This window comes from Acanthochromis polyacanthus, chromosome 11, assembly GCF_021347895.1.
Source record: "Acanthochromis polyacanthus isolate Apoly-LR-REF ecotype Palm Island chromosome 11, KAUST_Apoly_ChrSc, whole genome shotgun sequence".
Taxonomy (NCBI): domain Eukaryota; kingdom Metazoa; phylum Chordata; class Actinopteri; family Pomacentridae; genus Acanthochromis; species Acanthochromis polyacanthus.
Window position 1 is genome coordinate 33,197,997 of NC_067123.1, and position 17,841 is coordinate 33,215,837.

The 17,841-nt window shown below is 37.4% G+C and overlaps 1 protein-coding gene across 3 annotated transcripts in view; it reads right to left on the reverse strand.

The window, feature by feature from the left end:
* Positions 1–7,802: 7,802 nt before the first annotated feature.
* Positions 7,803–17,841, reverse strand: part of ripor2 (RHO family interacting cell polarization regulator 2) — an 87,123-nt gene continuing 77,084 nt past the window's right edge. For all 3 annotated transcript variants that reach the window (XM_022202321.2, XM_022202320.2, XM_022202322.2), the window contains exons 14-22: positions 17,218–17,402; positions 16,239–16,401; positions 15,979–16,111; positions 15,672–15,833; positions 15,090–15,269; positions 11,602–11,804; positions 11,430–11,513; positions 11,175–11,265; positions 7,803–10,387 (exon numbers count right to left, since the gene is read on the reverse strand). In XM_022202321.2, coding sequence (XP_022058013.2) covers positions 10,287–10,387; positions 11,175–11,265; positions 11,430–11,513; positions 11,602–11,804; positions 15,090–15,269; positions 15,672–15,833; positions 15,979–16,111; positions 16,239–16,401; positions 17,218–17,402 — 1,302 coding nt within the window. In that variant the 3' untranslated portion in view covers positions 7,803–10,286. The remainder of the gene's footprint in view (positions 10,388–11,174; positions 11,266–11,429; positions 11,514–11,601; positions 11,805–15,089; positions 15,270–15,671; positions 15,834–15,978; positions 16,112–16,238; positions 16,402–17,217; positions 17,403–17,841) is intronic.

Below are 17,841 nucleotides of genomic sequence, written 5' to 3' on the forward strand. Positions count from 1 at the left end.
GCTGAGTGTTGAGGAATATGCAATGATTGTCCTTCTCACCTAACAATGAATTTGTCTAATTAAATCAAAGCATTATTATGAAACACAATGCTTGTATTTACAGCGAAATGCACTTTTCTTCAGTGGATCTCACAGTACGTTGGGAATTAAAGATAAGAATTAAAGATTTAATAATTAAAACATCTATGCTGAAAACAAAAAACACTTACTTTAGGTCTTCCCTGCTTTCCTGTCTTCCTCTCTACTTGTCTGCTGAAAAAAAACAACAAAAGGGCCAAAAAAGCAACTTAGGAAAAAAACGTCATAGTTTAGCATGTCGTCTAAAATGTGGAAAAAAACATAGTTTGGTATGTCGTCCAAAATGTGGAAAAAAATGTCATAGTTTAGTATGTTGTCCAAAATATGGAAAAAAAAAATGTCATAGTTACCTCCGCCAAGGAGGTTATGTGACATTCGGCGTTTGTGTGTCCGTCTGTCCGTCTGTCTGTCTGTCCATTAGCAAGATAACTCAAAAACGCCTGGGCAGATTCACATGAAATTTTGAGGGGATGTAGACTATGGTAAGAGGAAGAGCTGATTTGATTTTGGTGGCAATCTGGAAAGGATCCTGGATTCTGGATCACTTTGAATTTTTAGTATATTTTAGGATGTGGTCCAAAATAGGACGAAAACATCATAGGTTAGTATGTCGTCCAACAAATTGGAATGAGGTGTCTGGATAGCTCAACTGGTTAAGAAGGGGATATGTAATCAGAACTGTGTTAGGGACACAGGTTCAATTCCAGCTTGTGATCCTTTACTGCATGGGTTTCCTGTTTTCCTCTCTGTCCTTGGCGGAGGTCTGCACTCTCTGAGTGCTTTTCTAGTTTAGTATGTCGTATAAAAAGGCCACAAAAACATCATAGTTACCTCCGCCAAGGAGGTTATGTGACACCCGGCGTTTGTGTGTCTGTCTGTCTGTTAGCAAGATAACTCAAAAACGCCTGGGCAGATTCAGATGAAATTTTGAGGGGATGTAGACTATGGTAAGAGGAAGAGCTGATTCAATTTTGGTGGCAATCTGGAAAGGATACTGGATTCTGGATCACTTTGAATTTTTTAGTATGTGCTTTAGTATGAGGTCCAAAATATGACAAAAACATCATAGGTTAGTATGTTGTCGAACAAGGTGTCCAGATAGCTCAACTGGTTAAGAAGGTGATTATTAAACAGAACTATGTCAGGGACGCAGGTTCAATTCCAGCTTGTGATCCTTCACTGTATGGGTTTCCTGTTTTGTTCTTTCCCTGTTGATTAATTAAGAATGGAATAAAATTGTTCATGAAAATATATGTCTTATGTTTCCATGAAAATACAATACAATACTTCAATTTCTAAATTGTACATAAATGTATGTGAATACAATGTTCCATGGGAATGTCAATATCCTTGGTGGAGGTCTGCGCTCTCTGAGTCATAGTTTGGTATGTTGTCCAAAATGTAACTGAAGCGTCATAGTTTAGTGTGTTGTCCAAAATGTGGAAAAAAGTTACAGTTTAGTATGTTGTCCAAAATGAGAGAAAAAACGTCATAGTTTTTAGTATGTCGTCCAAAATGTGGGAAAAAACATCATAGTTTAGTATATCGTCCAAAAAATGACAAAAACATCATAGTTTAGTATGTCGCCCAAAATGTGACAAAAACGTCATAGTTTAGTTTGTCGTCCAAAATGTGACAAAAACGTCATAGTTTAGTATGTCGTCCAAAATGTGACAAAAACGTCATAGTTTAGTATGTCGTCCAAAATGTGGAACAAAATGTCATAGTTTAGTATGTCGTCCAAAATGTGACATAATCGTCATACTTTACTATGTGGTCTAAAATGTGACAAAAACGTCATAGTTTAGTATGTCGTCCAAAATGTGACAAAAACGTCATAGTTTAGTATGTCGTCCAAAATGTGGAACAAAATGTCATAGTTTAGTATGTCGCCCAAAAAGTGACAAAAAAGTCATAGTTTAGCATGTTGTCCAAAATGTCACAAAAACGTCATAGTTTAGCATGTCGTCCAAAAAATGACAAAAACGTCATAGTTTAGTATGTCGCCCAAAAAACGACAAAAACGTCATAGTTTAGTATGTCGCCCAAAAAACGACAAAAACGTCATAGTTTAGTATGTCGCCCAAAATGTGACAAAAACGTCATGGTTTAGTATGTCGCCCAAAAAGTGGCAAAAACGTCGTTTAGTATGTCGTCCAAAATGTGACAAAAACGTCATAGTTTAGTATGTCGCCCAAAATGTGACAAAAACGTCATGGTTTAGTATGTTGCCCAAAAAGTGGCAAAAACGTCGTTTAGTATGTCGTCCAAAAAGTGACAAAAAAGTCATAGTTTAGTATGTCGTCCAAAATGTGACAAAAACGTCATAGTTTAGTATGTCGTCCAAAATGTGACAGAAAAGTCATAGTTTAGTATGTCGCCAAAAAGTGACAAAAACGTCATAGTTTAGTATGTCGCCAAAAAGTGACAAAAACGTCATAGTTTAGTATGTTGTCCAAAATGTGACAAAAACGTCATAGTTTAGTATATCGTCCAAAAAATGACAAAAACATCATAGTTTAGTATGTCGCCCAAAATGTGACAAAAACGTCATAGTTTAGTATGTTGTCCAAAATGTCACAAAAACGTCATAGTTTAGTATATCGTCCAAAAAATGACAAAAACATCATAGTTTAGTATGTCGTCCAAAATGTGGAACAAAATGTCATAGTTTAGTATGTTGTCCAAAAAATGACAAAAACGTCATAGTTTAGCATGTCGTCCAAAATGTCACAAAAACGTCATAGTTTAGTATGTCGCCCAAAATGTGACAGAAAACTCATAGTTTAGTGTCGTCCAAAAAGTGACAAAAACGTCATAGTTTAGTATGTCGCCCAAAATGTGACAAAACGTCATAGTTTAGTATGTCGTCCAAAATGTCACAAAAACGTCATAGTTTAGTATATCGTCCAAAAAATGACAAAAACATCATAGTTTAGTATGTCGTCCAAAATGTGGAACAAAATGTCATAGTTTAGTATGTTGTCCAAAAAATGACAAAAACGTCATAGTTTAGTATGTCGTCCAAAATGTCACAAAAACGTCATAGTTTAGTATGTCGCCCAAAATGTGACAGAAAAGTCATAGTTTAGTGTCGTCCAAAAAGTGACAAAAACGTCATAGTTTAGTATGTCGCCCAAAATGTGACAAAAACGTCATAGTTTAGTATGTCGTCCAAAATGTCACAAAAACGTCATAGTTTAGTATATCGTCCAAAAAATGACAAAAACATCATAGTTTAGTATGTCGTCCAAAATGTGGAACAAAATGTCATAGTTTAGTATGTTGTCCAAAAAATGACAAAAACGTCATAGTTTAGTATGTCGCCCAAAATGTGACAAAAACGTCATAGTTTAGTATGTCGTCCAAAATGTCACAAAAACGTCATAGTTTAGTATGTCGCCCAAAATGTGACAGAAAACTCATAGTTTAGTGTCGTCCAAAAAGTGACAAAAACGTCATAGTTTAGTATGTCGCCCAAAATGTGACAAAAACGTCATAGTTTAGTATGTCGTCCAAAATGTCACAAAAACGTCATAGTTTAGTATATCGTCCAAAAAATGACAAAAACATCATAGTTTAGTATGTCGTCCAAAATGTGGAACAAAATGTCATAGTTTAGTATGTTGTCCAAAAAATGACAAAAACGTCATAGTTTAGTATGTCGTCCAAAATGTCACAAAAACGTCATAGTTTAGTATGTCGCCCAAAATGTGACAGAAAAGTCATAGTTTAGTGTCGTCCAAAAAGTGACAAAAACGTCATAGTTTAGTATGTCGCCCAAAATGTGACAAAAACGTCATAGTTTAGTATGTCGTCCAAAATGTCACAAAAACGTCATAGTTTAGTATATCGTCCAAAAAATGACAAAAACATCATAGTTTAGTATGTCGTCCAAAATGTGGAACAAAATGTCATAGTTTAGTATGTTGTCCAAAAAATGACAAAAACGTCATAGTTTAGTATGTCGCCCAAAATGTGACAAAACGTCATAGTTTAGTATGTCGTCCAAAATGTCACAAAAACGTCATAGTTTAGTATGTCGCCCAAAAATTGACAAAAACGTCATAGTTTAGTGTCTTGTTCAAAACATGACAAAAACGTCATAGTTTAGTATGTCGTCCAAAAAGTGACAAAAACATCATAGTTTAGTATGTCGTCCAAAATGTGACATAATCGTCATACTTTACTATGTGGTCTAAAATGTGACAAAAACGTCATAGTTTAGTATGTCGTCCAAAATGTGACAAAAACGTCATAGTTTAGTATGTCGTCCAAAATGTGGAACAAAATGTCATAGTTTAGTATGTCGCCCAAAAAGTGACAAAAAAGTCATAGTTTAGCATGTCGTCCAAAATGTCACAAAAACGTCATAGTTTAGTATGTTGTCCAAAAAATGACAAAAACGTCATAGTTTAGTATGTCGCCCAAAAAACGACAAAAACGTCATAGTTTAGTATGTCGCCCAAAATGTGACAAAAACGTCATGGTTTAGTATGTTGCCCAAAAAGTGGCAAAAACGTCGTTTAGTATGTCGTCCAAAATGTGACAAAAACGTCATAGTTTAGTATGTCGCCAAAAAGTGACAAAAACGTCATAGTTTAGTATGTTGTCCAAAATGTGACAAAAACGTCATAGTTTAGTATATCTTTCAAAAAATGACAAAAACATCATAGTTTAGTATGTCGCCCAAAATGTGACAAAAACGTCATAGTTTAGTATGTCGTCCAAAATGTGACAGAAAAGTCATAGTTTAGTATGTCGCCAAAAAGTGACAAAAACGTCATAGTTTAGTATGTCGCCAAAAAGTGACAAAAACGTCATAGTTTAGTATGTTGTCCAAAATGTGACAAAAACGTCATAGTTTAGTATATCGTCCAAAAAATGCCAAAAACATCATAGTTTAGTATGTCGCCCAAAATGTGACAAAAACGTCATAGTTTAGTATGTTGTCCAAAATGTCACAAAAACGTCATAGTTTAGTATATCGTCCAAAAAATGACTAAAACATCATAGTTTAGTATGTCGTCCAAAATGTGGAACAAAATGTCATAGTTTAGTATGTTGTCCAAAAAATGACAAAAACGTCATAGTTTAGCATGTCGTCCAAAATGTCACAAAAACGTCATAGTTTAGTATGTCGCCCAAAATGTGACAGAAAAGTCATAGTTTAGTGTCGTCCAAAAAGTGACAAAAACGTCATAGTTTAGTATGTCGCCCAAAATGTGACAAAAACGTCATAGTTTAGTATGTCGTCCAAAATGTCACAAAAACGTCATAGTTTAGTATATCGTCCAAAAAATGACTAAAACATCATAGTTTAGTATGTCGTCCAAAATGTGGAACAAAATGTCATAGTTTAGTATGTTGTCCAAAAAATGACAAAAACGTCATAGTTTAGCATGTCGTCCAAAATGTCACAAAAACGTCATAGTTTAGTATGTCGCCCAAAATGTGACAGAAAAGTCATAGTTTAGTGTCGTCCAAAAAGTGACAAAAACGTCATAGTTTAGTATGTCGCCCAAAATGTGACAAAAACGTCATAGTTTAGTATGTCGTCCAAAATGTCACAAAAACGTCATAGTTTAGTATATCGTCCAAAAAATGACAAAAACATCATAGTTTAGTATGTCGTCCAAAATGTGGAACAAAATGTCATTGTTTAGTATGTTGTCCAAAAAATGACAAAAACGTCATAGTTTAGTATGCCGTCCAAAATGTCACAAAAACGTCATAGTTTAGTATGTCGCCCAAAAATTGACAAAAACATCATAGTTTAGTGTCTTGTTCAAAACATGACAAAAACGTCATAGTTTAGTATGTCGTCCAAAATGTGACATAATCGTCATACTTTACTATGTGGTCTAAAATGTGACAAAAACGTCATAGTTTAGTATGTCGTCCAAAATGTGACAAAAACGTCATAGTTTAGTATGTCGTCCAAAATGTGGAACAAAATGTCATAGTTTAGTATGTTGTCCAAAAAATGACAAAAACGTCATAGTTTAGTATGTCGCCCAAAAAATGACAAAAACGTCATAGTTTAGTATGTCGCCCAAAATGTGACAAAAACGTCATGGTTTAGTATGTTGCCCAAAAAGTGGCAAAAACGTCGTTTAGTATGTCGTCCAAAATGTGACAAAAACGTCATAGTTTAGTATGTCGTCCAAAAAGTGACAAAAACATCATAGTTCAGTGTCTTGTTCAAAAATGACAAAAACGTCATAGTTTAGTATGTCGTCCAAAATGTGACATAATCGTCATAGTTTACTATGTGGTCTAAAATGTGAGAAAAACGTCAGAGTTTAGTATGTCATCCAAAATTTCAGTAAAATGTCATATTTTCTTATGTTGTCCAGAATGTGACAAAAAATTCATAGTTTAGTATGTCATCCAAAATGTTCTAAATCGTACATAAATGTATGTGAATACAATGTTCCATGTTAATGTCAATATCCTTGTCGGAGGTCTGCGCTCTCTTAGTGCTTCTCTAGTTTAGTATGTTTTAGTATGTGGTCCAAAATATGACAAAAATATCATAGGTTAGTATGTCGTCCAACACATTGGAACGAGGTGTCCGGATAGCTCAACTGGTTAAGAAGGTGATTCCTAAACCTAAACAGAACTGTGTCAGAGATGCAGGTTTGATTCCAGCTCCTGATCCTTTACTGCATGGGTTTCCTGTTTTCCTCTCTGTCCTTGGCGGAGGTCTGCACTCTCTGAATGCTTTTCTAGTTTAGCATGTCGTCCAAAATGTGGAAAAAAAGTCATAGTTTAGTATGTCGTCCAAAATGTGGAAAAAAGGTCATCGTTTAGTATGTCATCCAAAATGTGGATGAAAACGTCATAGTTTCGTATGCCGTCCAAAATGTGACAAAAACGTCATAGTTTAGTATGTCGTCCAAAATGTGACAAAAACGTCATAGTTTACGTCCAAAATGTGACAAAAACGTCATAGTTTAGTATATCGTCCAAAATGTGACAAAAACGTCATAGTTTAGTATGTCGTCCAAAATGTGACAAAAACGTCATAGTTTACGTCCAAAATGTGACAAAAACGTCATAGTTTAGTATGTCGTCCAAAATGTGACAAAAACGTCATAGTTTAGTATGTCGTCCAAAATGTGACAAAAACGTCATAGTTTACGTCCAAAATGTGACAAAAACGTCATAGTTTAGTATATCGTCCAAAATGTGACAAAAACGTCATAGTTTAGTATGTCATCCAAAATGTGACAAAAACGTCATAGTTTAGTATGTCGTCCAAAATGTGGGAAAAAACATCATAGTTTAGTATGTCGTCCAAAATGTGGAAAAATGTCATAGTTTAGAAATCTGTACTTTAAATCATTGTGCCTTGAAATGTGTAAATATTGTATATTTACTTTCAATTACATTTAGAATTTTGTAGATTTTAAACGTGTTTTATTCATAGTATTGTAGAAAAATGTTTCTAAGAGTATATACTCACCTTTAATATTTTTGTTCATGTGGTTACTCACTTGCCTGTTTTGTCTTTTTGGGTTTTTTATTGTATGTAAAGCTGCTGAAATTTAAATTTCCCTCAGGATAAATATAGCATCTATCAATTTGTCTCTCTGTCTATCTCTCAGTTGCAGTATAAAGTTGATCAAAAATATCACTAGGAATATGAAATTTACAGTGCTAACAAAAATGGCAACCACTGACCCTGAGAGACATTAAAAACATCCACAACTCTTCCATTTTAATTATGCAAAAATAAACTTTATTGCAACTTTTGATGAGCAGAAGAAATACTGCTAACCACAATGGAGAAGTATGCAACCAGATGGATCAGTACTGAAGCTAAGTGACCAAAGAGATGGATACATTTCAGTTTCAGCAAAGTGTACCAAGCTATTCCTAAAACCAGTCTCTAAATAATTAAACGTGCACATTTTGCCAACTTGTACTTTGTGGTGATCAGGAATCAAACAGCCCAACAATTAACTTAGAACACTGGTCAACTGCAAGGTTGTAAAAAGAAAGAAAAGATGCTGAATGAGTGGGTGGATTAGATACTCAATCAAAATACTGCAATGCTATTCACATCATAGAAGAAATAAAGTAAGTGTTGCTTAAAATCTGGACCATGTTTTGCAAAAAGGCTGTATAGAAAAAAAGTAACACCATCTTTAGCTTTTAGTAATAACGTCACACATTTACAGATTATAATACAAAAAAAATACATTTCATAAAAATACTACCACTTGTTTTTAATCAATATGGCTTTTGGACTGTGCAGTTACAACCGAATGTAACAGGATCCATATATTGTGGATTTGTGTTAATTTTTTAAGTTGTGCTTCGAAAGATAGGTCTGAGTGTTCAGGCCAAAATGCAGATGTTGTGTTGAAAATACATTCTCCTTGGTAAGACAATTTTAAAATCAAAATTTCCTTTGGTTACAGTAAATCTTCTAGGTAATAAAGTAACATCTCTAATATATAAATGTCCCATTTATTGGGGGGGACCTTTTTAGGGAAAAAAATCTATAATTCTATTAGCAAATCTTAACTTTCTCCAAAATAATAATTAATCTATTATAATTAATTCAAAATAATTTCCAATTAAGCATGAGATCAGTTGCACGGTAAAAACACAGAGGCCTTTTTTTTTAAACGAAAGACGATATTTCAATACTAGACCTGAAAATAGAACATAAATATACAATTAATTTACATAACAATGTCATTTGCACTACTACAGTATAACTCCAAAGAATATTAGAATTACAAGGAGGAAATAATAAATAGGATTTGTGAACATATGTGGTGAATTTTTTGTCGTCGTGCACTCGCACCGGACTCAGTAGTACAGTTGCAATGAGAAAAGCTGGAGTTAGATGCTCAGCTTGGGCCGGTTTTCCCACATTATGGTCAGAATGTGGGGAACAAAGCAGACCCGAGACGTACCGAAACTTCATTCTGCAGCTTCTCATAATAAAAGCTTCATTCCTAATCCTGCGTTTAGCTCACACGCTGACATACGAATGCGCATTTAGCCAAATCTGCGGCTGCGTCTATCCTCAGCCCGGCGGATCCTTCTCTCTGTACAATTATTGAGAAAGTGCATTCTCACAAACTTCACAACCAAACTTATTGCCCTCGACTGGCTCCTGATCCGGTAGGAAAAAAAAAATACATTTACAAAAGAGTATCCGCCTGCTCGATCCATTTCAAGGCTCAAAAAGTCAAAAACTGACGATATGAAACAGGCTCCTTGTGTCAGCCAGGTGCAAAAGAATCACATATGTACAGAAAAATTGCACTTGTTAAACTGCAAGTATGAGAAAACTCAGACTTTAACAGCTGAGCGACTGAACCTTGGGCACTGTGCTGACCTTGTTTCGCCTCTTCACATGAAGACTGTAAACTGCTCGGCCTTTCTAAACCCGCCTCCTCCAAAGCTTGCCACAAACACACATCTTTCAACCATACAAGATCCCTGAAACTCAAATGGAACGTACAAGAAAACAGAACTTAAATTACATTTCTGAATACAACCACATATATTACACCTGCTGTGTGTAAAATATGCCATATTTACATGCCTTACAACAGTGCAAAATCTTCTGAAAGCGTCAGAAAACGTTTCTAATGCAAAGAAACCCCAATTAAAACATGAGTTACAGTGATTATACAAAGATCATAGTAATATTGCGTGACGTTTTAACAATCAAGATGATTATTGATCAGTGAGTAAGTGATATGAGCGCTGTGAGCAGTGGCAAGAGAGGATATTTGAAGGGTGAAGATGCTCGATTTCCACAGTCTTTGGAGCAGCTTTCAGCGGCTTTGTGTCCAGTCAAATTCGTGCTTTCCAGTTTAACTTAACATGACCGGTCTGCCTGGCTCAGAAAGCAGGGTAAGAAAGACGGGGGATGCAGGGGAGTGTTCAAAATCAAGGGTGACGGTGAAACAAGAAGTGAAAGTGTGTATACAGGAGGGGTCTAGGTTGTGTGTCCAAAACAGTTTGTTTGGTGTTAGTTTCTCTCCAGGAGGCAGTATCAGTGAGAACAGTGATTAATTGTGAATAAGTCTTTGCCAGACAAGCAGATCAGTGAGCAGATCAGCCACCAACAGCCCTGTGAGGTGTGCAGTGTGGTGGGTTAAGCAGAGGGGCCAGCGTCGTCCTCGGTGTCGGGCTGAGATGCAGTCTGGTCTGTCTTTCAGTGGCATGGTGGCTCAGAAGGCAGTGGTGACGGCGTTTCCTCGTCGCGTGCCCAGACGGATCATTTCCCCCGGCACCGTGTCCAGCTGCTCGTACGCCAGCCGCCCCTCCTCACCTGGAAGAAAAACAGCGTTCATTCAAGCAGTTTCAACGTAATGACAGGTAACGAGCTGCTTCTCAGATAGCAGTGGCATCTCTGCAGGCAAAAAAATTACAAAAATGCTAAACAAAAAAAGAATCTGCACACTCCAGGGTTAACATAGTGTCTGCAAAACATAGAGTCCAATGTAGTTTTAAGATGTCCAATCCAGTGTCCAGTACATTCTATCAGTACTAGAAAACAGAAGGTTATAGGAAATTTTGAGGAAAGAAAGAAACATTTGTCTTGCCATTACACTGTCCACCCTGCATTATTTTAAAACCCAACAACCTGTAAAACCAGCAGCTCTTACAGACATTTTGTCTTGACAGAATCAGCAATTACACCATTTATCATTGCCAAACACTGAAAGAACTGAGAGAATCTTCTGATTTTTAACTTTCCAACAGTCCCTGAACTACTCATTTATGATGTGCTATTTGGGTGGAAAATTCAAAATGCATCAAAATTCCTTTTTTGTACAAGTCTCATTTAAAAAATATACCTAAAACAAATCTTCTTTATACTTTTCTGCATGGTTGTACTGTTTCCATAGAGGTGCAGGACTTTAAATTGCAGTGAACAATAAGCCCACAGAGAGTAAAACACAACACAGGAACAAAAAAAAAAAACATCCAGAAGTTGCTTGAGATTCAGAAGGTTAATGTTGTAAACTTTGTGTCATTTGCGTATAAAATGCAAATTAGACATGATGATTTGTACAAGTGCAGCAACCTTTCATTTCCATGAATTTGTTACTCACCGAATGTGAGCAGGGTTTCTATGGCGACGTGGCGGAGCTCCTCATCAGCTGAATCACACAGCGCTATCACCGCCCTGATGCTCTCCACCGCCTACAGACAGACAGATAAATGAGGTAAGTCTCTGAAGAGCGTACTTGTCAGAGTACACGGGGGATACAAGAATTTAATAATGATTCTCTTTTTATTACGTAAATGTAAAACTGCTGTTCTATGATAAAAACCAGTGGATACAGATAATGTGAGCTGACACCAACCTGCAGGCAGCTGAGCGCTGAGCAGGCGGCCCTCTGGCTCTGAACTCCAGCCTCTGACAGCGCCTGGGTGTAGCACTCCACCGCCTGTACACAATAAAACACTCAGATGAGACCTCTGCATGTGAAATGGCAGAAATGGTGCACATGCTCTGCTCTCTGTAGCACTACTCACCCTATTCCTGAAGTGACTGTTACATGCACCAGACGAGAGGTAGTTGGCTGCTGCCTTGTTGACCTGAGGGTCCTCTGCGGTGAGCAGGGAGGCCAGAGACCTCAGGGTGCTGTTTCTAGGCCAGAGAGATGACAAAGGTACCTCCTCCAGCTCTGCTAGACACCGAGCATTATCACCACTGCACAGGACCTCTGCCAACACCTCTGAGGACAAAGCAAAGGCAGACACAAAGGTTAAACCAAGGACAGAACCGCTGTAGAGTAACAAATGTACAGGCCTTTTCTGGACTACTGACATGAGCATGGTGCTGCTTGGAGATCTCATTAAGAGAAGTTAGCTGTAAACCAACAAGAATTCATGTACATAGTACATGTATGACTGTACATGTACCACAAACCTTTAGTATCACACTTTATGATCATTTATTAGGACTTTAATGGAACCCACCAGCAAATTTAGTTTTTGTTAAGAAACTTTATTCTTGTCGTCGTGGGACTGCAGGATTTAAAACTGTTCTATTTGACCTCATGTTTATTAGTTTTAGTGGAGAAAGTTATTTTAATTGATTAGTCTCTTAAAAACCAAACAATACATTGAATTAGTCAAGAGGGTTAAATTTCTTACTTTGTTATATTTTTAAAAATATCAAAAATAGTAAAAAATGTATAAATAAATATATAGAAATAAAGCGCCTTGAGACAATTTGACCTGTAATAGGCATTATATAAATAAAATTGAATTTAAATTGTATCTTGTAATGTTGGAGGAATTCAGTCATATATGTTCGAAAACACATTTTCTTTGTCCATTAATCTGCTGATTGTTTTCTCCAGTAATTCATTTCTTGTTTTGGTTTATAAAATGTCAAACCCAAATATATTCAGTTTACTGTCATAAAAACCAAAAAGATTTACATTCATGATGCAGGAATCAGGCAGTTTTTCACTTTTTATCTTAGTTTAGTCAGAAAGATAGTTGATAATGTGTAAAATGTTGCAGCTTGTGAGCCGTAAAAGGTTTTAATCTTTGGGGCCGAGTGTCAGAAAGCATTTAGAAACCAACAACAACAAAACACTCAACAAGGTTTTGAACATCCATCCATCCTCTATACACCGCTTTATCCTCATTAGGGTCGCGGGGGGAGCTGGAGTCTATCCCAGCTGACTCGGGCGAAGGCAGGGGACACCCAGGACAGGTCGCCAGTCTGTCGCAGGGCTACATACACAGACGAACACTCACACTCACATTCACACCTACGGGCAATCCAACTTTTACATGACAATGTCTAATTAAAGGACGTTTATTTCCTATGTAAATGTGTGATATTCATCCTCTGGAGCTTCTCTTCACATCGTCTTCCACCTGGACTGGTTTGGTTGGGAGCATGTACAACAAACACCTGAAAAACTGCACTTTAACATCAATGAATGACACTGAAGTTTAATCTCTACATAAATGAGACTGAGTCTGGATGTGCTGCTCTGTCATTAACTCCTAAGTTTAGGGAAAGTTCAAACAAAAGAGGAGAGTTCAGATAAGACTTGAGAATGAGCTTATTTTGAACAAACATCTCAGACTTTCTGAGCTTCAGCATCTCTAGCGAGATATTTGAACAACAAGCAACTCAAGAGATCCAGAAGTTGGAGAGAGTTAGCTTTAGCTGAGCCAAAGAACATGTGGGACGCTGACCTAGCAAACATTTCAGACTTTTCTCTGTGAATTCTGAGAAATAATTGACTATTTAATGACAGAGCTACACATCTGAACTCAGTCTCATTAAAACAGACTCTAATTCAGTGTCATTCATCCATATTAAAGTGCAGTTACCCAAAATGTTTGTTGCATGAGCTCCAACAAAACCTGTCCAGGTAGAAGGCCACTTTGACAAACAGGAAGTTGAAGATTCCAAGCAGATTTATAGAAGGGGGGACCGGATTGTACTAAGTGTGGTCGAGCATAGAGGGGTGTTTTGTGGGTTTTAAGGCTGACAATGATTATTAGTGAGACATTTGGAGCAGATATTCATTTGCAGTAAATGAAAGTATTTAAAATCTTGGAGTTGATGGTGTTTTTTCATACCAAAGGCTATACTATGATGTTTTCTCAGAGACATACTATGTTACTCTGTTTTTATTTTATTTAGCCTTTATTCATACAGGTAATCTCATTGAGACACTGAGTCTCATTCTCAAGAGAGACCTGTCCTTAAACAACATTACGAGACAACATTGAGTCACTGACAAACAGCATTAAGGGACCTAGATTAGACAATATAGCGTGTAGGACGGAAAATGCGGACCACAAACCTGGCATTCTCTGGAGTAAAAATGCGAACTGGATTTTTACCCAAAGGTTACATATTCCCATAACAGCAAAGTGGAACTATTTTTTTTTTTTTGCCTGTGTGATATTTGCAGTGTTGTGTGAGAGCGGGTGAAGGGATTGAGCTGCGTGTGTCTCACGGCCAAAGCGTGAGAGTTGGCAGCCCTGTCTCTGAAACCCAAAAACCAGCTGATGGGTTTGAAAGGCATGTTGTGATTAGAAACATTTATCTGTGCGAGAAAATTATAGAAACAGAAAGAATCACATGATATCAAACTTTTTCCATGAAACTACTTATCTGTGGCATCCCTGTGAGGGAGGCATGGCAGGAAAACAAATGAATCTAAGCCTAAAATCGAGATATTTCACCAGAATTGTTTTATTCTACACGCCTCATGTAGAAATGCATGAAAAATAAACAGTTTGCATTCAGATGCTGTAAATTACACAAAAAAACTGCACTCCTTGACAGAAATGTGACAAAAATTTAGGGAAAACTCGACTGAATTGCAGGGTGTGTTACACAGAATAATAAGCAAAATAATACAGAAATAGTGCAATATCTATAGTATATAAAGTCACCATTTTTCCCAAGTATCAGTAACACTTGTGGGCACTAGGAAAAATCTTGCACATGTTGATTCCAAGTTTTTTTGTGTTTTTGTAAAGTAAGTAATCATTTTTCTCATTTTATATTTTAAGGAACTAAAATTGTGTCATATTGCAGAAAAGACATTTTTGAGTTCTCTCTACTTCCAGCCATGGTTGTGTTGTTTCCATAGAAGCCCAGAACTTTATACTGCAGTGAAAAATGAGCCCACAGTGACTTCCAACTACTACTTTATGATTCCTGCTATTCTGTACTGAGACTTGCAATGCTACAAAAAGGTATCTGAACCCTAAAACCTTCACTGAAATCTTTCTGATACAACACCGAGACGTTTGTTATTTGCAAATTCGTGTACTTAAAAAGAAATCTGTCTTTCTACTTGAGTGGATAGGTGATAAAATGACACAACAGAGTTCCAGCTGCTCTTCCAAACAGCTGTAATATTTGGTTTAGTTTGACGAAAGCTGCCTATATATGACTACAGCGTCGCAGGTGAACATGCAAGTATGTATTCTTTAGTAGCCGACATGAAACTGAGCATGCAACTTGTGCTCACCCTCTCTGGCCAGGTGCAGCAGGTGTGTCTCCATGTCCTGGACTTCATGCTGTAAGATGTAGCTGTGGAACTGAAACACCGTCAGGACGTCCTGAGAGAGAGCGGCAGCAGCCGGGGGAGGACTGTGCGTCTCCATCAGGTCGCTCCTGTCCACCATCTCACCCACCACCACACCAATCACTGGAGAGAAAAGAGAAAGGAGTCAGCAGGTGTTCAAAGCAGATTGTTTCTAGCTAACTGCAACAACATTTTCACGGTAGGTTTTTATTTCATCTCAGATATGTTTGAAAATAATCCTGTCAGCTGCAGTCACAATCCATTTCATGTAGTCTCTCTAATGTCAGCTTTTCTGTTCTCGCCTTTTATCAACAACAGAATATTCTTAGCAGCTACAGTTATCTAATTTTCCCCTCGGGGGCGCATTTTAAATAGTTTCTGATTTACAAACCAAATAAGTGACTCAGTTGAAAGCTAATAGTAGATAAAAACACAGAAATAGGACTGTGTTGCCAACAAAAAGAGGACGAATTTCTGAGTATAACCTGTGGTCTGTTTGCAGAGAGAAAACGGGGACGAGCCAACCTGTGTCGGTGCTGTGTGGGTGTCTGTCCTGCAGCACTGCTGTGTAGCGCTGGTTCATGTGTTTGAACACTCGGTCCAGCGTGGTGTGGAAAAGTCCTGCAGAGCCGCTGCACTCTGACCACAGTGTCATGAGCTGAGGGCGCTCGGCGAGGCCCGGGAGAACTGAGGGACCAGGACAGAAAGCGAGGTCAGAAGACAGAATGTACACAAGGTCAGAGGCTACAAACCCTGAAACTTGTATTTATTTTTGGCCAGAGAGATTCATTACAGCTTCAGAAAACTCTGTTCTTTACTTGCTGGCACCCACCGTCAGCAGCAGATGTAATCGCTCCCAGTCTGTCCACGCTGATCTCTGCGAGGTCTTCCAACAGCTGAGTCTGTCCGGACAGCTTTAACAGCACACTGCGACGCTGCCACACACTCACCCCACTGCTCAATAACTGCCACAAAATCAAGAAACACAGCAATGTTAGGCACTATAAATGAAACGGCAGCAAGTAGACAGTGATGTGTTTAACAAACTGGATTCATGTAAACCTTTATATATTATATCAGTAGGAGTTCTACCTGTATGAGGTGAATACAGTACTGAAGATGGATGACGATGGCCACATCCAGGTTTTCATTTCCAGTTGTAAGAGGCAGGGGGCTTCCTGCCACACTGTTGCCCACTCCAGTGTCCTCAGTCAAGGCTTCACTCAGGTGTCCTCTGGCCTCGGGATGCTGACCACTAAACAGTAAATACCGAGAGTCATCACCGGGTGGCAGCAGCGACACACAGAAGTCTGTCACATTTGTAATTTGTAATACTGTGGGCTCATTATTTATTGCATTCTGAAGTCCTGTACCTCAACGAAAAACACTAGAACCACGGCTAAAAGTAGAAAATGTGTTTTTGTGCAGTCTTACACAATTGTAATGTCATCAATCATATGATATTTTTGGATACTTTAGATATTAATTCTGCAAAAAGTGGATAAAACCTAAATTGAACATGTCCAACATTTCTTTGTTGTATAAGTTGAAGTCCTCACAGGTCATACCAAGGCTGGACAAAAACGGCAATTCTGCATACTACAGATATTTTACTATTTAGATTTTTATTATGCTGCCATTCATGTCTTCTTAAACCATTTTTTTGGCATTCTTTTTCATTGAGAGCTGTGGAATAACATGACTTTCATGTAATATCCGGTTTTTAAGTTTAAATTTCATCAATTTTTCCAACCAAACAGCATGTCCAGTTGCTCAGTGACTATCGGAAAGTCGAAAATCCTTCTTTTTGTGTACTTTCTGGCTGACAAATTGTGCCATTTTAGTGATTTTAAAAAGGTAACATGCTTTATCTATCTACCAGCTGGTTTTGACGAATGTGTAAGCACAAAATGACAAACTTTACCCAACTAAAATGAGCTGCAGTTCAGTTTTCATTCTTATGTTTAATTACTTCAAACTAAACAAGTCTTACTTTACTTCGTGCATAAGCTTATATATAAAATTTTTATATCACAGTGACAAAATGTGCTTAGGAAGTAACTCCACTCACCCAATTCTCTCTCCATCTGTATCGAAAAGCGGAGATCTCTGCGGGGGGATGCTGAGGACGGCGTTGTCATCACCAGTGTCCTCGTCATCAAAGTCAGAGGTGTTGAGGAAGTCGAAACTCTCCAGGGCACTTTCCACTGTCAGACTGAGGCTGGATGATCGACTTCTGTGACCCGGGAGACGGCACTGTGGGAAAACAGGATGATACTGATTCAAACAGAAATAAACAGGACATTTAAATGCCACGAGGAGATCCAAGTAACCAATGCCATGTCGACTGACAGTTTTGTTTTACTTTGAGCTTCGTATTGTCGACACATTTTTAGTAAGTATGTAAGTGATCCTGTCAGTTAGCATGATAGCACTCATTTAACCCTCCTGTTGTCTTCATTTAAAAAAATATTGCTTCCTTGTCTGAAAAATTCAGCAAAAAATTCTCCAAATTTCTGAAAATTGCAAATTCTTCAGGAAGAAAATTCCAATAATTCCTTAAAAGTTTCCCTTTAAAAGTTTTATTTAAAAAAGTAAAATTCATGTAAAGACTTTCAAAAAATGAGTAAAAACCTTCAAAAAATCCTAAAAATATCTAAAGTAATTACACATATATCAGTAAAATTTCTAATAT